The 24670-nt window shown below is 37.9% G+C and overlaps 1 protein-coding gene across 2 annotated transcripts in view; it reads right to left on the bottom strand.

Annotated features, from left to right (window-relative positions):
• ABA3 (molybdenum cofactor sulfurase (LOS5) (ABA3)) overlaps positions 1-24670 on the bottom strand; it is a 153079-nt gene that overhangs the window by 72863 nt on the left and 55546 nt on the right. For both annotated transcript variants that reach the window (XM_090011444.1, XM_090011445.1), the window contains exon 17: positions 18164-18228. In XM_090011444.1, coding sequence (XP_089867570.1) covers positions 18164-18228 — 65 coding nt within the window. The remainder of the gene's footprint in view (positions 1-18163; positions 18229-24670) is intronic.

Below are 24670 nucleotides of genomic sequence, written 5' to 3'. Positions count from 1 at the left end.
ACAATTTGCTTTACTGTGTCCTTTCTTGTTGCATAAAAAACAAGTGGGAATGGGTCTTTGTCCTTGTATATTGGGTGTCGGAAGTATGCCACGACCTCCATAGGTGTTTCTCCCTTGGCCTCCTTTTCCTCGAAAAGAACTTCCTCTTCCTCGGCCATAATTCATTCCCATGGCCAGCACATCTTGTGTTCCTGAATTCCCATGAGAATCTTCAGAAGATCCTTTCAGAGTCATCTCATATTGCAATAATTTCGCACGAAGATCTTCAAACTTTGGAAGTTCTGGTAAACATAATAAGGTAGTCGTCATAACATGATAGTCTGACCCCAATCCACTCAAGGTTTGTTGTACTTTATCCTTTTCACTGACAAGACACCCAACAACAGCCAGTTGGTCCGTGATGCCTTTCATTTTGTTTAAGTATTCCATAACAGACATGGAATCTTTCTTCAGCATTTGGAACTCTCGCTTAAGATACATAATTCTTGCCTCATAAATTTGTGAATACGTCCGAATTAACTCATCCCACAGTTCCTTGGACGAACAATCATCAGGAAGAGCAATGAGGACTTCCTGTGAGAGAGTTGAAGTGATGTAGGCCACTAACGATTGATCCCTCTTCATCCAAGTAACATATGTTGGGTTCTTAAGAAGAACAACAGATTGTTCTCCTTTATCGTCCGCCTTTTCCTGTGAGAGGAATTCCGGAGGCGGTGGAACAGATCCATCCAGATGACCAGAGAGGTCCTGACTCTTTATAAATGGAATGATCTGTCTTTTCCAGGTTAAAAAATTGGAGTTATTCAATTTTTCAGAGACTAGCTGACCGAGAAAGCTTGAGGACAAGCATGACTGTCCATAAGAGGAATCCATGGAAACCTAGTCTAACACTTAGGTATAGATCAGCAGAAATGGGAGATACAGCAGTTCCAAAACCCACGAAAACACCAGTTTTAGAATCACGAACAGTTTTTTTTTTTATATCACAACCGAGATCTCGGCTGACAGGGCACTCGGCGTGAATACTTCCAGAAAAGGTCGATTCCCAGAAGCCACAAACCTTTCAGAATCACGAACTCAGAGACATATATTTCAGAATCACGAACTCAGAGAAAACAAAAATTTCACACAGCAGAAAGACTTCCAGAAGTCACGAAACAGCAATTTCAGAATCACGAACTCAGAAATATCCTTTTTTCAGAATCACGAACTCAGCGTGAATGCTTCCAGAAAGGGTCGATTTCCAGAACCCACGAAGCAGCAGTTTCAGAATCACGAACTCGGAGATGTATATTTCAGAATCACGAACTCACCGTGAATATTTCCAGAGAGGATCAATTTAAAATCACGAACTCACCGTGAAGAGGGTCGATATCACGAACTCACCGTGAAGAGGGTCGATATCACGAACTCACCTTGAAAAAGCTTTTGTCTTTTACCGTGAGATCGAGCCACCGAGAAACGAAAACAGTTCTTCAGGCACAGTCGTCACGCTGCTCTGATACCATGAAAGAAAAGAGCCCTCGAGGAGCCTTCGATCTCACCTTGCCTGTCACAGAGAAAGAGAGAGAGGAGAGAGAGAGAGAGAGAGAAGAGAGAGAGGTTTTAGAGAAAGGGGTTCAGTCGATCATCGGCTGACCCTATCGATCTATTTAATGTATTAAGAAAATAAAAACTAGGGTACGAAAATACCCCTTTGAACATGTTAATATACATATACACTAATTGGGTCTGGACCCGATCCAATATATAAATGGATCGGGTCAGACATTTACACCGAGATGACTTCTTTTCAGATACCCTGATAGCGGATGAGATTCGAGAAAATCACATGCATAACTTTGGCACAAGGTACTGTTGTTTCAAAAGATAAAGTAAAGTTGATAAACTTACATCTTTGTGAAACACTCATGTTGAGGCTTCTATTGAGGAATTATACCCCCTTCATCTTAGAGTACTTGTAGTCGTGCACGACACGTCTAGTACTGCGATAATCGAATGATACGGTTGTGCGACCTCTAACAGTGCTAAATGCACAATGTTGTAATCACATAAATGGCCTCACATTCGCTCAAGTGGTTTAAAGACCACAGCATAGGATGGGTCGTTAGTTAAGCAACCCCTAACGCACACATTCGCTTCTGGTTGTTCTGTCAAAGGAGAGGACAGAGCGGTACAAAACTCCAATGGACATGTTGTTAACAACCACCCCACGGGCAATGATCTGGCCTCCCCAGTCATTAGAGTTAAGGGAAAAGGAGCTATACAAGTGTGAACACCCCAAATTTTTCAAAGTATTGTAAAAATGACCCTTTTGCCCCTGACCTCATTTTCTGAGAAAATCAAAGCGTTTTCAAAGCTAAATCTCAGTCATTCTTCAGATTTTCTGAATTAAATCCCATAAGGCTATATTCAAAATCAACTCCGGATCCGAATCCAGTACTTTAAATCCATATTTCCTCAAAATCCGGATCCAAAAACCATTTCTGAAGAAATTTTCTCAAAATAGCTTTTAAATTCTCAGAAAAATTCCCTTTTGTAAATATTTTTGCAAAAATACAAAAAAATTAGCTTCAATCTTTGTTTTCTCACAAGATTTAGGATCTTATTCCAAAAATACAAAAAAAAAATTGAAAAATAACACAAAAACCAAAAAAAATGGAAAAACTACGAGAAAAGGCAAATGATTTTAGGTCTTTTTTTTTTAAAATTAATTTTGCTAAAAACCTCGGGAACCCCCTTTTTGTAAAAATTTAAAAATCAAAGAGAGGGGGTCTTTTGCAAAAAACTCTTTAGGGTTTTTTTTTCTTCATAAGGAAAAGGGAAAACTGTCGCCCCCCTCTCCATTCCCTCTTCACCATGGCGCACCCTCCATCGTGAAACCATCGCCCGGATCCTCCATTCACCTCTTATCTCTAACAAACCCCCCTTCGAGAGGCTTCTTCCTCTTCTTTAAGAATTGGTAGAGACAAACCCTACAACCACCGCTTCTCACCCCCGCACCCTTCTTCATGCACGATCGTCTTCTACCTCTCCACCTTCTTCTCCTTCCGATCCATCTTCTACCCTTCCATGCCTTTTCTTCTTTTTCCCATTTACGCCTCTCCTGCACTTGGATTCTGAAGGAGACTTGTAGTTGAAGCCTCATCTGAATTACCTCCAAGCTTCAAGATCTCTGAAGAGCCACGATTAATTAATCCTGCAACAATCAGGGTCTTCAACTCCGGCAATACAAGCGAATCAGTGACAGAGGCAAGACCTTTCCTCCCCCTTTCAAAATTCCTGCAAGATTACGATAAGAATTCCTCCTCTCCCTTCTACTTCCACTTATTTGTTTTCTTTCTTTTTTTTGGGTTTTTCTGGTTTTTCCCTCTTCCATCAAAAGCATCGTCGGTAACGTTGAGTTGCCTATGGCAACTCCAACCTACCTTGTGCAAAAGCAACGGAACATTCGTTCCAACATTCCCCTCTTGCGTCATTGAATTTTCTTCGGGTTTTCGATCAAATATCTGTTCCTGCTCGATTTTCTCAGTTTCTTATCTGATTTCCCACTTATGCTTTTAGATTTCTCATGCCTACACTTATTTCCCATTCATGGAGAATTCCTATTTTATTTTGATCGTCTCTTAAGTTTTAGATTTCTGCTTTTTATTTTGATGGTATGTTGATTTTGATTATCATAGTGTGTTTGCATTCCCGATTCATGTCGAATTTTCCCTTTTCTTTTCTTTTTCTCTTTTTTTTTCTTTTCTTTTACCCACGGCTTTCTTGCATTTCGTCCATATTTAACAGTATGTTATTAAAGTTTGATGCAAATTCACTCCATGATCTTATCAGTTATCCAAGTATCATCGTCTACATATGTATCTCCAATGACTTAGAATATTCAAGTTTCCATGTCCAAACAGAGGGTTTCTTACTGCGTGCCAACTGATGGGTCGTTGTGTTTTCATATGCCCACTCAGTGATCGGAAGGCTGGGTATAGCTACGCGTGAGTTGTTGTGAGTAATTTGCTTAACCAAATGAAGGACTCTAGTATATAGATTTCACAGCTATCGTCATTTGCTTTAGATCTGTTTAAGAGTTATAGTTAGAGACCACCTGCGTCATTGATCCCCATCTAATCCTCTGTTATACATTTCATTTCTTTTTTTTTTCTTTCTTTTGCAGTACCACATATCATCTAAGTATCCTGCCATTTTGCAATTGTTTCATGGCTTATGTATCTTAAGGGATTCGTCCTTACCTGTTATCATACACCGTTGTTACTTTTCCCATTTATCATCATAGCTACACAGCATTATACATGCCTTTATACATCCTCACAACATGCATCACCATCAACACACACTTGCCTGTTGTATTTCACCTGAGCATCCATCTCTTACCTCTGCATCTTACAATTCTCGCGGCTTTAGATTTCAAGGTAATATTGGAGGCAACAATCGTTGGATATCTCCAGTTCATGTATTAGCCAAACATTCACAGTGATATCATCTAGATATGATGCATGTTTCAATTAATGGTTAGTTGATGAGCTATACACCTGTAGTGGTGCTTACGTTCACAATTTGGATAGCATTCATGGCCTCCTCTCTTGTCCACTCTGGTCTTTAAAGTTCTTGCTTGCCAAGGGCTTGAATCACTTCTTGGAGAAGATAAGCTCAAAGCTGGGATATTCCAATGAAAAGAGGAACCTTCGTAAAATTCAGAAGTGGGATATTTAATGTATCACCTATTGGGAGGATTTGAACTCGAGAGGAAGGAGATGAGTTCGAAAAGTTTGATGAGACTCACGATACCTCTTTCATACACCACATTCCTCATTTCAGCAATCCGTCTGTCATAGTGTCACACAGGACGCCTTGTGATGTTTATTTTCTGCACCTTCATGTACAGGTATGTGCTTGCTTTCATTTATTTCTATTGACAACTACGTATCTCATTTCCATGTTCCTGTAAATACCTGCTATTAACTGTTACGGTATCTAAATTTCTGTATATTCACTGACTCTATCTTCTGTTGTATCACATCCATATCCTTGCTATAACTTACAGCCCACCAATGGTATTTTCACAATTATCTTCTTCTATTTTGCTATAGTATCTATCAAAAAAAAAAACTGGGAATTGTAAGTTGATCCAACATGGGCTGTTTCTGAGTGCATTTGAATTAATGTCAAGTTATTTGAAAAACATGATCAGGAGAGAGAACATGTTGGATCAAAAGAGATACCTTGCTTGTCATATGTATTGAGGATTCAGATGTAACTACCTGCGTGAGATATATTTTTTTTTTATTTTTTTTTTTATTTTTTTATGTTTTTCTATTCCTTAGTATGTTTGATGTGGGTTCTGCTAGACCCTACGTGGAATTAGGTGGGTGTGGTTACAAGTGGAACTCATGTTGGACTGAGAATTACAGCCAACTGGCGTAAATCATCAAGGGATATGTCTGCCTACTGCCTGTTGGTTGGTATGCTTACAACATATCATACTTTTTTTTTTCTTTAAGCATAACACTCTCTGATGTGTCAATACAACACATTTCCATTTGCATAACCATTACCCACTCACTTACCTTACCCATTTCATCTCTTGTATGCAGTATCACATTTATCATTCTCTATACTCTCATTTAATCCCTTCATATCAACAACATCCACTCCTTTAGACCATTTCCACCTTGCTGAATCATTACAACCTCCAGCCTATTCACCTGTACCTTCATTTCCCACTTACCTGCCTTCATGTCTCCTAATCCCCTTTACTTACACAGCATTATGATATATTGCTCCTCACCTCACGGCCACAGCTTATGCACAGTCGATATACATCATCTGCAGCATAAACCTTCAGCTACTACCTAAAACCCACCAACACTGTCACATTTCCTAGAAGATGTGTCGGTTTCACCTTTTAAAAGTAATTTGGGTTTAATGTTACTTTCAGCCATGATGATTAGTACTAGTCATTCCAGTCATAACATCTGTTAGATTAATTGCACCCATTATTTCGACATGTTTTATATATCATATCATCATTTCCTTAGCATTTGGCATGTTTTGGATTTAATATAATGTTATCCACCCTGCATGTATCCTCAGCGCACTTTCACTCACTGTTGTTATATCTGCTAGGTTCAGCACAACACATCCACTTAGGCATTCATATCACTGTCACATATACTTTGTGCCTATACCTTCACATATGTACCATACTCCACACTATCCATACACAGCTGTGACACCATTTTGCAAATTCTGTAATTTTTGCAGTCTTTGCTGCATCCCAACTCCATACCATTCCACCTATATATATATATATATGCACATATACATTCATGTCCATATACATATATGTATATAAGTATATATATATATAGGTATATATGTACATAAATATATATCATGTTTCCACACTTTTAGATCTTAGATACCTCGGCATGTGAGCATTCTTTTACCTTTAACACCCATATGATAAAGTACAAATTTTCTCTTTTCATACTAATCAAGTGTCTTGCAAGGGAATATGTGGAGAAGATCATCATTGAGAGTTGTAAATTCAATTTCATGTATTGTAATAGTTATATCTGAATGAAAATTTATATTTTCTATCTTAGGTAGAATGAATGAGCATTGTAAATATCATGAATTACTTGTATTCCATGCACTTTTTCCTGTATTTTTCAAAATCCCCACAAATGGTGAAACACGAATGGCACGTGCACCATTTCATAAAAGGTAAGTTAAATCTAAGTTGATGATTTACACCAACGGCCATAGTCGGGGTGTAAACAAGACTTAGTATTCTTATCTTTTATGAAATAACACTGGATCCACACTGGATCCTCTTTCAAAAATCATCATATTCTTTAAATATTTTACCTTTTATCAGAGTTTAACTTAGAATTAATTCAATATATATACCAATGGCCATAGTCAGGGTATATTGAGAGTTAATTCCATTCTAAAATCTATAAAAGCACAAAAATGTGTTTCATTCTTCACTAGAATTTTAATATAGATTACTATATAATACATTCAATGACCATAGTCAAGAATGTATTATATTTTCAATCTTATTTTAATTCATTTAAAGAATGAAATAGTTTTTCAAATTCCAATTTCAAAATTATTCAAATTCATTCATCATATAGGATAGAATTGCATCATATTTTCAAAACTTCCTTTTTCAAAAACTCCAAGTGATGTTAATATCTTCTTCAATCTATCTTCGATCCTTATCAAATCCAATTCATCCTTTTCATTTTCAAAATTCAATTTCATTTTCAATCTCAAAGTTCAATTTAACTTTGAGATTTCAAAGTCATTTTATTCAAATTCAAATCAAATTTCAAAGTTCAAATTGACTTTGAAATTCCAAATTCATTTTATATTCACATTTTCAATCAAAATCAAAGTTCAAATTAACTTTGAGATTCTTGATTCATTTTCAGAATTTAACTCCAAATCCATTTTAGGATCTAGGATTCAACACTCATGCTAGATCTCAGACTCCAGATCCAATTCCTCCTCAGGATCCAGACTCCGATTTCACTTTGGATCTTAGACTTCTGGTCCACATTCCATCTTAGGGTCTAGAACCCAACTCTACATTGGATCTCTGATTTCAGATCCAAATCCATCTTAGGATCCAGAGCCCAACTCTACATTGGATCTCAGACTTCAGATCCAAATTTATCTTAGGATCCAGACTCAAACTTCACTTTGGATCTCAGACTTCAGATCCAAATCCATTCTAGGATCCAGAACCCAATTCTATTATAGATCTCAGATTTCAGATCCAATTCCATCTTAGGATCCAGGATCCAATTCTACTTTGGATCTCAAACTTCAGATCCAATTCCATATTAGGATCCAGAGTCCAACTCTATTTTCATATCCAAAAACCATCTTGGGTTCAAAACCTTGAATCCAATTCCATTCCAAAAATTCCAGATTCAAATCCCATCTTGAATCCCATATTTTAAATCAACTTCTCAAACCAATTCCACTTCATTCAGATTTCGAGATCAAGTTCCCATTTCGGATCCTAAATCCAAAAATTCAACTTTGAATCATATCTTGGACTCAAATTTCATCTTGAAAATCCAATTTTTAAATCAATTCCATTTTTCAAATTTTGATCAAAATTCCCAATTCTATCTTTCCTTCTGATTCAATTCCATTTCTCTTCTAATTCAAAGTCCATTTATGACTTTGAAAATTCCTTTTATCTCAAAACTTCAAAAAATCATTTTTCCAAATCCAGATTCATATTCCCAAGCTCTTGATTATTCTAAAAACTTAGAACTTCAATCTTAAGTTCTAAGATAGAAATCATTTCTTCACTTTATCAGATTCATCTCAAACACTTGGGAATTCTTCAAAAACACTTTCATAAAGAGCATGCATTTGCACAAGCATGATTCTTTGTGCATTTAGACTTAGGATAAATACTTAGATAATTTCTTAGCAAAGCAAAAGGCATTAATTCGACCCTTGATTCGATTACCCCTGGTAAAGGCGCCAGGAACGGTCGAATCTCGTACCGACGAGCGGATCCCGTCTCCCAGTTTTCCCGCAAATATTTCAAAAAACGGAGGCGAGTTATTTCAAATATTTTTTAAAAAAATTAAGGTCAAGTGAGACCCGCAAAAGAGTTCCTCTTCTCTTATCTTCTTTCTTTTCTCTTCTCTCTTTCTTTCCGTCTTTTATCTTTCTCCCTTCAAAAAGGAGGAAAATAAGGGATTAGAAAGGAAAAGAGAATGAAGAGAGAGAACATTACGAGAGGAAAAATTTTGCGATGATCACAACAAGTTAGCTCAACACTTCTGCAGAAGTTAGATGCATCCGTGGCACTGCTTTTCAACCTCTGGAGAATCCTCTCTCGGCTAAAGTCGTCCCCTTTGGAGCGGACTCAACTAGCTATTCGGATTATTGAAAATGCATAGAATAACAGACGCCCGAACTAGTCTCAGTTGTTTCTACGTTTTGCCTGTGCGTACCCGCAGGCAGTAATATCGAAACATAAAGTCTGTAAACACTGGTCGATCGCTTGCTTGCTCGGTAGTTCAGTATGTTACTCGTTGAGCTGTGCACACCTGTCAAGGCGCTACTCTAGTTGGTTAAACTGCTTACGCAGTTCTTTGCGAAGTAATAAGGAGTTTCTCGTACTAGTTAAATGCTTATAATGAATGCATTATGCCAGTTGCTACATATTAGCATGTGACTTGCTTTACCCCTTGGTCGAACTGTTTGGTGCTTATTGTAGCGTAGCACTTGTTGGCTTGCATCTCTTATGATTGATGTGATTGCATACAACTCGTAATCTACGAACTGGTGGCAACTAGGAATGATGTGGCTGCTTGTCTTATAAGTGAAAAGAAGTCGTCATTATCCTCATTATGTATATGTCTGACCCGATCCATTTATGTAATGGATCGGATCCAGACCCGTTTATGTATGATGTAAATTAATCTTGTATTAAGGGGTATTTTAGTACCCTAGTGTTTTACACTCTTTTTATTAATAGAATGAGAGGGCAGTCACGATCGACTGAACCCCCTTGCCTCTCTCTTCTCTCTCTCCTTTGATCTCTCTCTCTCTCTCTCTTCTCTCTCTCTGTAACGATAGGTTTACTTTCTAACATGGTATCAGAGCCTTACGCGACATCTGGGAGTGAAGGGCTGCCAGCGTGAACCTGCGTGGATTTCAGCGTGAGCCTATCAGCGTGAACCTTGTTGGGTGAGCCTTCAGCGTGAGCCTATCAGCGTGAACCTTGTTGGGTGAGCCTTCAGCGTGGATCTGTCAGCCTATCTGCGTGGATCTGTCAGTTGTGAATCTGTGTGGATCTCAAAGCAGATTGAATCTGGGAGTGAGGCTGCCAGCGTGAATCTGCGTGAATCTGGGAGTGAGGCTGCCAGCGTGAATCTGATTGAATCTGGGAGTGAAGCTATCAGCCGTGAATCAGCGTAAATCTGATCTATCATCCGTGAATCAGCGTAAATCTGGAAACGATAAGTACAGGTTCCCCTTTCTATGTGAAAAAGAAAAACTTGATCCTCTTCCTATCTGTGATTTTCTTTCTTCCTGGTATTCTGTGAGAAACTGCGTAGTTTTTTTTTCAGATCAAGAAAGTTTTTTTTTCTTTTGTTAATCAGTGATTAAACTGCTGTCTCCTGGTGTTTTTCGTTGGTTCCAAAAAAGAACTGCCTACTGAGTATCACATGCTAATCTCTGTTTTCCCTTATCTGAAAATATTTCTGTGATTTTCCTTTAAAATCTATGCCGATTATCCCCTGCTAATCACTGTTGGTTCTGTCAGCCGAGTACTCTGACTGGTCGGTTGATCTGCTATCATCTCTGTCAGCCGAGTACTCTATCAGCCCTCTGTTTTTTGTTTTTCATACCTAAGTGTCAGTTCAAACATATTCATCAAATGGACTTTACTCACGGGCAATCATGTTTGTCCTCAAGTTTTCTCGGTCAATTAGTCTCTCAAAAACTAAATAACTGCAACTTCTTAACCTTAAAAAGACAGATCATCCCGTTTATAAAGAGTCAGGACCTTTCTGGTCATCTGGATGGATCGGTCCCACCACCTCCAGAATTTCTTTCGCAAGAAAAGGCGGACGATAAAGGAAAACAATTTGTTGTTCTCCACAAGAATCCAGAATATGTTGCTTGGATGAAGAGGGATCAATGGCTAGTGGCATACATCACTTCAACCCTCTCACAGGAGGTCCTTATTGCTCTTCGTGATGAATGTTCGGCAAAGGAACTGTGGGATATGTTAGTTCAAACATATTCACAAATCTCTGAGGCAAGAATAATGTTTCTTAAGCGAGAGTTTCAAATGCTGAAGAAAGATTCCATGTCTATTATGGAATACCTGAATAAAATAAAAGGCATCACAGATCAGCTGGCCGTTGTTGGGTGTCTTGTCAGTGAAAAGGATAAAGTACAACAAACCTTGAGTGGATTGGGGCCAGACTATCATGTTATGACGACCACCTTATTATGTTTACCAGAACTTCCAAAGTTTGAAGATCTTCGTGCGAAATTACTGCAATATGAGATGAATCTGAAAGGATCTTCTGAAGACTCTCATGGGAATTTCGGAACACAAGATGTGCTGGCTATGGGAATGAGTTATGGTCGAGGACGAGGAAGTTCTTTTCGAGGAAAAGGAGGCCAAGGGAGAAATAACTATGGAGGTCGTGGCATACTTCCAACACCCAATATCCAGGAACAAAGATCAATTCCCACCTGTTTCCTATGCAACAAGAAAGGGCACATTAAAGCAAATTGTTGGTTTAATCCTCAAAACAAAGGGAAAACTCCACAAGCAGAGTCTAGGAAGGATGGTGAAGTAAAGGAGTTGTTGTTGGCAGCTTTGGCAGGATTGAACATGAAGCAAAATGACAAAGGAATTTGGTATGTCGACTCCGGAGCAGCTACTCATGTTACGGGTGATGTAGATAAACTCTTGACTCTTACACCTTATGTTGGAAAGAATAGCATAGTCACAGGAGATAGATCCCATCATGCAATCTCACATACTGGAAATGTCATTATACACATGTCAAAGTCCTCTCTTAAACTACCAAGTGTCATCCATGCTCCTAATATTCAAAAGAATATTGTTTCTGTCTCAAAACTTGTTGATGATGTTAATGCTTCAGTTGAATTTACTCCCTCTTCTGTTTATGTCAAGGATCTTCACACGAGGAGGACATTCGCTGAAGGAAAACGATGGGGCAACATGTACATCTTTCAAGAAGATCCTTCCTCCATTCATTTCAACTATTCATCCTTGAAGCTTCACCAACGTCAAGTTTTTTATTCTGATTTTACATTTACTGTCTCTGAAAGTAATAAGCCAAGACTTTGGCATAGTCGTCTTGGCCATTGTGGTCGCCATTTCATTGAAAAACTTGTCCTAAATAATCTTATTCCTAAGTCCAGTCTCAGTTCAGAGGTCGTTGATACAAAGTGTTCTAGTTGTCTTTTATGTAAGAGTCATGTCTTACCATTTGCTTCCATCAATAAAAGAGCTTCAAGGCCATTTGAGGTCATTTGTTCAGATGTCTGGGGTCCTGCCCCAATTACTTCCCTTTCTGGCAGTAAATACTATCTTATTTTCATTGATAGTTTACTCACGTTATACTTGGATATTTTTTATGAAGCACAAATCAGAAGTTTTTGGATTGTTCCAAAGATTTCATTCTTTTGTTCAAAATCATTTCTCTACCAACATTCTCAATTTCCAGTGTGATGGAGGAGGTGAATTCTCCTCGAGTGATTTTGTTAATTTTCTTCAACATAATGGGATAAAGAGAAGAGTGTCTTGCCCTCATACACCTCAACAAAATGGGATTGCTGAGAGGAAGCATCGACATATTGTTGAGACTCCAATGAGCATGATGCAGCTCCCATGTATCATTATGGACTGAGGCCTTCCACTCCAGAGTTCATGTGATAAATCGATTGCCCATGAGTATCTTAGAAAATAAGTCACCATACTTCTCTCTTTTTGGCATACAACCTGATTATCATGAATTACGTGTGTTTGGGTCTCTTTGCTATGTTCACATTGACAACTCACTCAGGCACAAGTTCCAAGATAAGGCTTTAAAATGCAGGTTTATAGGATATGCAGAAGATTACAAAGGGTACAGGTGTTATGATCCCCTGAGTAAGCGTGTCAAAATATCAAGGTATGTTATTTTCGATGAAATGAACTTTGTTGATCAGGATAATAATTCAACTATGGTGGATACTGACAACTCAAGCTCCAACATTGAGGTATACTACCCCTGGTTAAATTCAGAACTCTTCTCCAATGGTAAAGTAGATTGTCCAGAAATTTGCAGTCAGAAGGAGCCACATAAGGGTTCAACCAATGAGACTCAAACGGAGGAAACTGTTACATATGACTTGGAGCCAACAAGGTATAAGGGTATTGTGTACACCCGGCGAGAGAAAGAGCCCTCATTCATTCCTTGTAGGAATACGGATCCATCTGGATCATCCGCTTCGCAGCAAATGGATATCAGAAAATCCTCACGGATTCGACATCCGCTTGACAGGTGGGTAAGTTATAAAAAAATTTCATTGGATTTTCAGTTATTCTTGACATCCATAAGTAAAGAGGATGAGCCTCTCATGTTTTATCAAGCTGCGAGTTCTAGAAGATGGGTAGAAGCAATGAATAAAGAAATGGAAGCCTTACATGAATGTGGGACATGGGAGATTGTACCTAGACCGCTGAACAGAAATGTTGTTGGGTCAAAATGGGTGTACAAGATAAAGTATAAACCAGATGGGAGCATCAAAAGGTACAAGGCTCGACTTGTAGCCAAGGGATTCACACAAGAGGAAGGCCAAGACTTTGATGAAACTTTTAGTCCTGTAGTTAAAATGGGGACCATTCACATTGTGTTGAGTCTAGCCATTAAACATGGATGGACATTGTGCCAGTTGGATGTAAAAAATGTCTTTCTGCACGGGGATTTAAAAGAAGAGGTCTACATGGAACAACCCACTGGATATGCAGAACGAGACGCCAAAAAATATGTATGCAAATTAAAGAGAGCACTCTATGGTTTGAAACAAGCTTCTCGTTCCTGGTTCGACAGCTTTTCTCTAGAAATACAACGGCATGGCTTCTCTCGGTCTCTTTTGGATCACTCATTATTTATTCACAATGAACAAGGAGTCACAACTCTTCTGTTGATATATGTAGATGACATCATCATCACTGGGAATTGTAAAAGTCACATTGAGTAGGTGAAGAAGTTATTAAATCAGAGATTTAAGATGAAAGATTTGGGAGAGCTGCGATATTTTCTTGGGGTAGAAGTTGATAACAGAAATGATACACTTACCCTTACTCAACACAAATATACGTTGGACATTCTCGGCAGAGCAGACATGACAGATTGTAAGCCGTTAACAACTCCAAGTGTCATTCATCAGAAATTGAGTTTACAAGAAGGGGATATATATGAAGATCCCACTAAGTATCGCAGTTTAGTTGGCATGTTGCAATACCTGACTTTTACTAGACCTGACATAGTATATTCGGTTAATCAGGTATCCCAGTTCATGCATGAACCTCGTATGTCACATATGGAGGCAGTCAAACGTATACTCCGCTACCTAAAGGGTACAGTTGGTGATGGGCTGGTATATAACAAAGAATTAGATCCAGGCGGGGGCCATGAGATTGTCACTTATGCTGATGCTGATTGGGCGGGTGATCCAGACGAACGACGATCAGTATCCGGTTATTGCAGCTTCATTGGGCCACACTTGGTATCCTGGAGCAGTAGAAAACAAAAAATGGTTGCTAGATCAAGCACTGAGGCTGAATACAGATCGATGGTCACTGCCACGGCCGAGAGTACATGGATAAGACATCTCCTGACAGAAATGGGAGAACCAATTGCTCGGTCACTGTTGTTGTGTGACAACCAAAGTGCCATCAACATGTCATTCAATCCCATTCACCGTAGTCGAGCAAAGCACATTGAAATAGATCAACATTTTATTAGGAAGAAGGTTGAAGACAAAGAGATTGAGCCTATGTATGTGCCAACTGAGGAACAAGTTGCTGACATCCTCACTAAAGGGTTGACAAAGGATAGATTTTGGTTTCTGAAGAACAAGTTGTTCATGGCCCAACACCATGCACAACTTGAGGGAGGCTGAAAAGAAGTCGTCATTATCCTCATTATGTATATGTCTGACCCGATCCATTTATGTAATGGATCAGGTCCAGACCCAGTTTATGTATGATGTAAATTAATCTTGTATTAAGGGGTATTTTAGTACCTTAGTGTTTTACACTCTTGTTATTAATAGAATGAGAGGGCAGTCACGATCGACTGAACCCCCTTGCCTCTCTCTTCTCTCTCTCCTTTGATCTCTCTCTTCTCTCTCTTCTCTCTCTTCTCTCTCCCCGTAAACGATAGGGTTACTTTCTAACAATAAGCTGCTTACATATTGTGATATAACTGTTGCTGTATGATTGCTTATCGTGTATAGCTTATGAATGGCTTGCAATGCAATGGTTGATGTCTTACGATTAATTTAATTACTTGTTGATGGACTGAGCCATATTATGGTAATTGTATGTTTTACGAGCATTGTTACGAGTGCTTGTCTTATTCAGTTGTTTTGTTTGGCTATCAGATAGAGTTAGTTACTCTTCGCCCATAGAATCAACTGGATTACCATATCTGTGTGTTCTCGTGTGTCGTTTACGCATGCTTTGAGGTCTTATTTGAGGATTGCAATATTCCTTGTGGCAATAATACGATCCGTAGGATTATATGCTTCTGTGTGGAGTGATACGATGCATATTGCTGAGATACATGCGTGTGCCCATATTGTGGCTACTGACCCCGAGGCGGTCAGTGGTTCGGAGCAGTCGATTATTGATGTATGTATCACTGAGTAAGGTGTTTGTCAAGGACCTGATCTCCCAAGGATTATCTGCGAGGGCGTGTATGATCAAAGCAGGTACTCGGCTAGAGTGGTAGAATCTCTGTGAGGATGTACATTGTCCACGAACGGGTAGCCGCAAAGACGATGAACTCCTGTGAGAAAGTGTATGGTCCAAGACCAGGTATACCATCTAGGGCGGAATTCCTTGTGAGGTTATACATTTCCCAGACCAGGTGATCCGGCGTTGATCTTGTTGATTGTAATAGTGGCTATCGACCCTGAGAGCGGTCATTTGTGTTGATGCGTGTATCCAATGATTTTCATTGGATATGGCGTTTGTTGGGGACCGATTTCCCAAAGGTCTCGTTATGAGAGTATGTATGACCAAGACCAGGTATATCATCTAGGGCGGTAATTCCTTGTGAGGTTGTACATTTCCATGATCGGGTAATCCGGCTAGAGCGGCAGAATCTTTGTGAGGATGTACACTGTCCACGAACGGGTAGCCGCAAAGACGGTGAACTCCTGTGAGGAAGTGTATGGTCCAAGACCAGGTATACCCTCTAGGGCGGTAATTCCTTGTTAGGTCGTATATCTCCCGGACCGAGCGATCGGACGTGGATCTTGTGTTTTTGCTTACCATAAAAAGTTATGGTGAGTTGTGATGCTCTTTTGAGATTGTTTGAGACAGCCAGTTATAAATTTATAGCTTCGACTTTCTGTTTTAGCATGATTACATGCAGGACTCAGATGTGAGAATCAAATCGTTAGCGATTTGAGTTAGTGATCATGTTTTGGACCTTCTAAGGAAGGGTGGGCTTTTATAGGAAAGTATGACGCCTTAGTGAGTCATAACCGGTGATTTTTGGCCGCGTAAGGCTTTGAGAGATGGGAATAGATTAAGGTTGTTCAGGACAAAGCGTTTGTTAGAAGTCGTGAGAGCGACAAACGATGTCCTGATACTGATTCAATGCAGAGACCTCGTTCTAGGAACGAGAACAAGCTAGTTGCGTGGTGGTTCACAGCCTACGATCAATTGAATTGTATGTTGCGTTTGTCAGTTGCACTGCTTACTTGCTTTGAACTGCTTACTGTTTACACTACTTACGCATTTGCATTGCTTACGCGCTTGCACTGCTGACTCGCTTGCACACCTTACTCGCTTGCACTGCTGACTCGCTTGCACTACTTACTTGCTTGCACTATTTACTCGCTCGCACTACTTATTCGCTTGTACTACTTACGGGTTTGCATTATTCACTTGCTTGCATTGCTTACCTGTTTAACTGCATATCTGCTTTAAACTGCGTAACCTACTAAATTAAATATACTTAATTCAGTTTCTTGTAGTCTCTCTTGTGCATCTACTAGTTTTTCGCGAAACTAACCCATTCTATGGGTACAGGTGATGATTAGGTACACTACGGGCGATGGCGCGATTGCAAGATGGCTTCAAGACTTCTTCTTCCTGCTCTTAGCTCACGTCCTGGACGTTTTGGATTTGTAACGGATTTTTCTTGGGATATCCGAATCTTGTGAGTTTTGGTTCTTTTAGCTAACGTGCCCAAAGTTGTCAACTTGCCTTATGATTTAACAAAAGAATAGCCTTCCACTGATTTCATAAACAAACTCTGAAGGAAAGAGATATTTCTAGTCTCTTGCCAGTTCATCTGAAAAGGTTTGCAAGTATGAAATTTGGGGCGTTACAATTATGCTGGAAAAAAGGTTTTGTAAAGGACTTTAAAACTATTGAAAAGCAAATAATTAAACAGTTTAGACCCTAATCAGTATTCAGAGCCAAGCAGATGAAGTCAGACCAATTACTATGCTTCAAATTGTTAGGATCTCCTAGCTTCATAGCTTTAACTTTTGAATATGAGAAGAATATTGACATTGATTTTGGGTCCAAATCAAACCAGACTCGACTTTTAACTACAAAAATGGTACTTATGATTAATAATGAAGTCCAAATGAAATGAACAAACATTCAACAGAAAGATCTGGTGCACAAAAGCATCAACCTTATATACGAGAAATCAATTATATACATTTTTCCACTTTATCATCATGCAATTTGATCGCGTAATTACATTTTTCCACTTTCCATTTTTCCACTTTATTTACATCCAAAAGATGCTGAATGTAAAGGTCTAATATGTCACAAATTCATAAAACATAATTCTCAGGCAGTAAATTAGTGATATAAAATGACAACTTACATGGAGGTACACATGCATTTGATGCTAGATAACTATTAGCAATTGACATAGACCTGTCACTATGTCCACCAATGAGAATCCAAATCTACCCTTTCCATTGGTTGTCTCACTAAAGCTAATATTTAGGCTCTGTTTGGGAGCCGGTGTTGGGGAGGAGATGAGAGGAGGTATGGGAGTGAGAAGAAAATGGGAGATGAGCCTAGAGTTGTCAACAACATCCTTGTGAAGATCTAGTTGAAAATAGCCCATCTCCACTCTTGACACTTTTTTCTTCTCCCAAAACAGGGTTCCCAAGCACCTGTGAGGGTAGTTGGTATTTATTAAAACCTCATAAAATACCATCTCCCCTCTCATCTCCGGCTCCCAAACAAAACCTTAATAGCGTTTTTCTCAACCTCACTGCTACACTAAAAGTTAACAACTCGATTTCCTTATCTGCTCGAATGTTTTGTTTACATTAGAAGGAAACGGGATTTTAAATATACCTTTTTTTGTGTAAGAACTTCACCACTTGGGCTTTGCAGGAGCCATTCTCGATCATGGCAGAGACCTGGGTGAAAATGATGTAGTTATCACACAGTCAACTTTTTCCAACTTTTTTAAAAAGGCATTCCTAATGCCCATAAAACCTTGCTAAAGGAATTTGTGTATCACGTAAAGCATATAAAGATATGAAGCAAAACAATTAAACCAAATCATGCAACATAGTAGGAACACATATATAAAAGTATTAGACCTTAAACTACCATGATGAAAAGTAATAATCACAATTTATCACTAAAGCAATCTATACATACATATATACATACATACATACATACATATAGGGAATAGGTGCCTACCACGAGCTAATGGGGATTTCCAGGGTGTTTTTCGCAAATCTGCCGCCACATATTTGTTTGGCATAGTTGATATGCTATGAAACAACACTTGGATCATTGTTTTTTGATGAACAAATGTAAATTTTTAAGCTTGGAAATTTATGAAAATTTCAGATCGTTGATTGTCAAAGCTTATGAAAATTGTTAAGATATATATATATTTGTTGTAAACCGAAATACCCAGCAAGGGTACTTTGGTCTTTTATTGTAAAAGGCATCAGCCCATTAGGGGCCGACAATCTTTTACTTTTATTTTTATCTTTTATTTTTATTTTGCATTCTTTTTTTTGGTTTTTGTGTTTTTGCGGCAGCTCCAATATAGCTGTTGGAGCTGCTCCCAACGGTCATAAATATGACTTTTGGGAGCAGCCCAACAGCCATAGTGGGGCTGCTCCCTAGTGGTCCATTTGTATTATAAATAGGCCCTTTATGGCCTTGTATTTTCAACTCATTTTTTAGTGACTATGCAATAACAAATTTGTTAGACCCTTGTGTGGGTGGTTTGATGATTCAATCAAGTATTCTACTTGATTGAAAGTGTGTTTTTGCATGTTTATTGGATTCAATCCATTTCATTACATGGTATCATAGCTTTGGTGGTCCAAAAGCAATTTTTAGAGGAAAGTTCGTGACAATATCAAGAGGAGGATCGTGAGCTCAGCGGATACAACAAATAGTGAATTGTTGCATCTGGAAGCATGCCACCTCTCAAAAAAGTTGTATTATTTTTTCTTTATCTTTCGCTTCTTCTTCCCCACTCTCTCTTTCTCTACCCTTTCTCTTCGAATTGTAAAGAAATGGAGAATGAGAGGGAGGTAATGGTTTCCATTCCCATATGCCTAAACGATACTAACTATGCGATGTGAGCATCCATAATAAAACACAAAATATGGAAAAACGGACTATGAAAAGAAATGGAATGGGACTTCAAAAATTGAGAATGGGAAGGAGGTTGCACTTTAAGGAGAGAAAATGGGTAAAGTTGTTTCCGACTATGAAAAGAAATGGAAAGAGTGGAGGATGGGTCATTCCAAAATAATTGGATGGCTCATCAATAGTGTGGACATCCACAAATGTTCTAGCTTGGCGAAATTTGATTTCGCTAGTGATGCATGAAAATATCTTAAAGATGTGTATAGTCTTAAAGATATTGCACACATATACAATGTTCAAAACAAGGTGAGAACCATGACTCAAGGAGAGATGAGCATTAGAGAATACTATAATGCACTCTCTCTTCTTTGGAATGAGTTGTCTCTTCTTGAGCCAAAGTAGTATTGCCCACAAGATGTAGAACTCCGTGAAAACCAAATTAAAACGGAGCATTTCTACCAATTTATTAACAGACTTAGACCCGAATTTGAGGGAACCAAGTTAGTTCTCCTTTATAGGAAAGGTATTTCTTTCATAGTGGAAACTCTTAAAGAATTGACTATGGAAGAGAATAGATTAAAGAAACCTTCTGTTTTAAAAGATGAAGAATATGTGTTTGCCATGTCAAAGCCCAAAAATCATATTAGAAGCTACGAACCTCCTCATTTTGTTAAAAATGAGAATGAAAGGAACCCCAACAACTACGAGAGGAATGAAAAGAGGGGTGATCATGAATACAAAAAAGGTGAAAAGACAATTTGTTGTCATTGTTACGAACTGGGACATATCAAGCCTTTTTGTCCCAAAAGAAAGAAGGATGATCATAAAGAAAAATTTGCTTTGGTTGAAAGGAGTGAGATAGACGACTCCAAGTGCATTGGCTTGCTCTCATTGGCTCAACTAATGGAGGCGTTACAACCTATGCTTAAAGTTCAAGCTTCATCCTTTTCATGAGAGGCCATATCTAGAAATGGTGATCATGGTAAGACCTTTTGGATCATTGACTCCGGTGCTTCCTTTCATATGATACCAAATGAGTCCATATTGTCCGAACGTAAGTTTAACCCAAATGACTCTTATGTTTCAACTGCCGATAGAACATCTTTGAAAATCAAAAGTTTTTAGATTTTTCAAAAGCATTCAATCTTTCATATACCAAATATTAGAGTAGTACCAAAATTAAATTTAAATCTTTTATCAGTTTCTCAAATTACGGACCATGGTTGTAAAGTATTATTTTCATCTAATGATTGTCTAATATAGGATCTCCAGTCCAGGAAGCCGATTGGGCGAGGCCATAGAAGAGGAGATTTCTATGTTGTGGACAATCTTGAGTTACCAAAACAACCGTTTTGTAATTTTGTGAAAAATAAAGATATAGAAATTTGGCAAAAAAGACTAGAACATCCTAGCGTGACCAACTTACACTTGTTTTCATTTCTTTCAAATTATAAAGAAAGAGATTTTGTGTGTGAAGATTGCATTCTTGGCAAAATGAAGTTTTTGCCCTTTGGACCTAGACATTTTATAACTAAGAACCCATTTGAGTTAGTACATTCGGATGTATTGGGACCGGCTCCAGTCGTATCCAAAGAAGGGGTATCCTATTATGTTGTGTTTGTAGATGACTATAGTAGACATTTTTGGATATTTTTTCGAAAACAAAAATGGGAATTATTTGAGTGTTTTAAAACATTTCATTGTTATATTAAGCATCAATTTAAAACTAATATTCAAATCTTTAGAATCGATAACGGGGGAGAAATTTGTGTCAAAAGAATTCAAAAATTATCTTGGCCTAAATGGGATTGTTTATCAAAAATCGTGTTCATACACTTCTCGACAAAATGGACTAGCCTAAAGGAAACATAGACACATTATTGAAACCACTATAACACTTGTGTCTATAAATGTTCCAAAAGTTTTTTTGACCGAAGCCGCCCTTACGGCAGTCTACTTGATAAATAGAATGCCTTCCAAAAACATTGAAAACATCTCTCCTATTGAAAATTTTTTTAAAACATCTCCCGATTATAAAAGGTTAAGGGTCTTTGGATGCAAATGATTTGTCCTTACTAATAAGAATGACAAACTTTCTACAAAAGCAATCTCTTGTGTTTTTTTAAGCTATAGTGAAAGTCAAAAGGGATATATATGTTATGACATTGAAAGAGACAAATTGTATACAACAACAACTACGCCTTCATCCCAAAACAATTGGGGTCGGCGATAAAGAGACAAATTGTATGTTTCTCGAAATATCACTTTTCTTGAAAATGAAATTGGTTTTTGCAAAGAAAAAATCCAAGAAAGTTATGATTATTCATTTTTTTTTACCTTGTCAATGAACATGAACGGTGTGAAAATATCCATGACACACATGAGAGTATAAATGAAGACATGCATAATGCAAGTGAGAGTGTGAATGGGAGTGTTAATGATATAGACCCATTTCACAATGATATACAAACCTATGCTCGGTGTACTGAAGATCATCCACGATGTGCTTTAGAAAGGTATTCTCAAAACCAAGATATAGATTTGTCTAGTCTTAGAAAATCCATAAGAATTGTAAAAGCTCCTAGTAGATTTGTATCTTATGATTCCTTTGAACCAAGGTATAGATCATGCCTTATGGCCATATACTCATATTCAGAACCGAAAACTTATCATGAAGCTAAAAATCATCAAGAATGAATTAAAGCGATGAATGATGAATTAGAAGCCTTGGAAAAAGCACAAACCTGGGAAATTCAAATACTGCCTAAAGGAAGAAATACCATAGGATGTAGATGGGTCTACAAGGTAAAAACTAAATATGATGGAACATTAGAAAGATACAAAGCTAGGTTAGTAGCCAAGGGATCCAATCAAGAATATGGAATTGACTACGATGAAACGTTTACTCCAGCTACTCGAATTACAATTGTTAGAACACTCATTGCTATAGCATCGATTAAAAAATTGCCTATATTTCAAATGGATGGGAAGAATGTGTTTTTGAATGGTAATCTGGACGAGGAGGTTTACATGGCCCCCCACTAGGCTTGAACTTGGCACATGAGAAAACTCTTTGATTACGCAAAGCCTTGTATGGCTTAAAACAAGCACCTAAAGCTTGATTTGATAGGTTCAGTAATGTGATGACAACTTCGTTTTAAATCTTGTTTTATTGTCACTGCGTTGTTTGTTAAGTCCTTCAATGCAAGGATGGTGATCTTACTACTTTACGTAGATGACATGATAATCACAGGAGGTGAAACACAGAGAGTTAATAATATCAAAGATGTGCTTAAAACCAACTTTGATATGACATATCTTGGCTTTTTACGGTATTTTCTTGGAATAGAAGTTGTCTACTCACCTCATAGTTATTTTTTGTCACAGACTAAGTATGCAACAGAGATCATTGAACGATCAGGACTCTCAGATAAAAAAACGGGTTGATACTATGGAGGTCATAAATGCCAAAATGAAGAAAGATGATAGCCAGCATCTACAAGATCCAACTCCCTACAGACAAATGATTAGAGCTTTGTCTTATCTTTCTATTACTCGTCCTGATATATCTCATGTTATTCATTCTGTTAGTCAATTTCAGCATGCTCCCACTACAGTGCATATGAGTGTTGTAATGAGAATTGTTAGATATATTAATAAATCCATCAATCATGGATTGTTTTTATCATCATCTTCCTCATTAGAAGTCATTACATATTCTGATTCTGATTGGGAAGGGGATGTAAATGATAGACGCTCAACCACTGGCTTATTGTGTTTATAAGGGATTCCTTAGTTTCATGGTGATGCAAGAAGCAATAAAAGGTATCACTTTCCACCACTGAAGCTAAGTATTGTGTCATGGCAACAACCACATCGGAGTTAGTATGGTTGCGGCAACTACTAGAGGACCTGGAAGTTCACATTGCAGAACCCTTCAGACTATGTTGTGACAACAAGAGCGCAATCTACATTGCAAGCAATTATACATTTCATAAGAGGACAAAACATATTGAAATGGATTGCCACTACGTCCATGAAGAATTTCTGAAAAAGACCATCACATTACCTTACGTTCCCTCAGAGTACCAACTAGCAGACTTCACTAAAGTGCTTTTGTCACCTCGATTTCAGTTCCTACTTGGCAAACTCTCGGTTGTCCCACCATGAGTTTGAGGGGGTGTTAAGATATGTTCGGTTTATATATATATATATATATATATATATATATATATATATATATATATATATATATATATATATATATATATAAACTAAAATACCCATTAGGGGTATTTCGATCTTTTCATTGAATAGGCGTCAGACCATTAGGGGCTGACATTTTATTTCTTTTTGTATTTTACTTTTCTTGTATTTTTATTTTTTTTGTTTTTTGACTTTTGTCATGAAAGGGATAGCTCCATGTGATGTGACCGTTGGGTGCAACTCCAACAACTACATGGGACTGCCCCTTTGGCCCCTCATTGTATTATAAATAGGCCTTTTCGGCCTTGTATTTCTTTAACTCATTTTATGAGTGTCTCTATGCAATAACAAACTTATTTGACCCTTGTGTGGGTGGTTTGATGATTCAATCAAGTATTCTACTTCATTGAAAGTGTGTTCTTGCATCTTTATTTGATTGGATCCATTTCATTACAGACTAATCCAATGACAGTTGTGCCAGATCATTATAATAATGCCTCAATCAGGAAAACCACTATCTCAGTACAAAGAAAGGAACTCAGGCTCTCATTAGGCAACATTCACCCCTCCCAGCTGACCATAGGAACCAGGATACAACAAAACATATTAAGAAAAAAATAAAATACTAAAACTATAATGATAAAAAATAAGCCAGCACACTAAGATGTTCAACAATAAATTTGAACCAACAAATTTTCAAACATAGAATTTGTACCATGTTAAAACAACATACAACATGAGGAAGGTAATACAAATATGATTGATGAGAAGGCAATTTTTCCCTTAGGCTAGCAAGGACACACTACCACTTATTTATTCAATATTCATTCATGCAATTTGAGCATAATATAGAAGTATTTCAACCAATGTTGTAAGTATCGTATACGGTATGATATGTATTGTTACTATGGCAAATAACGATACGAAACACACTTGTATTGCAATACGAGTGTGTATCGTATGTATCGTATGATGCAGCCCTATATCATACGATACACCTTTCGTGTACTTTAAAATGACTGAATCGTAATT

The sequence above is a fragment of the Nuphar pumila genome, chromosome 6, assembly GCF_984573655.1.
Source record: "Nuphar pumila chromosome 6, dmNupPumi1.hap1.1, whole genome shotgun sequence".
NCBI lineage: Eukaryota > Viridiplantae > Streptophyta > Magnoliopsida > Nymphaeales > Nymphaeaceae > Nuphar > Nuphar pumila.
The sequence above is the reverse complement of the archived record's forward strand: the minus strand, read 5'-3'. Positions and strand labels throughout refer to the sequence as shown.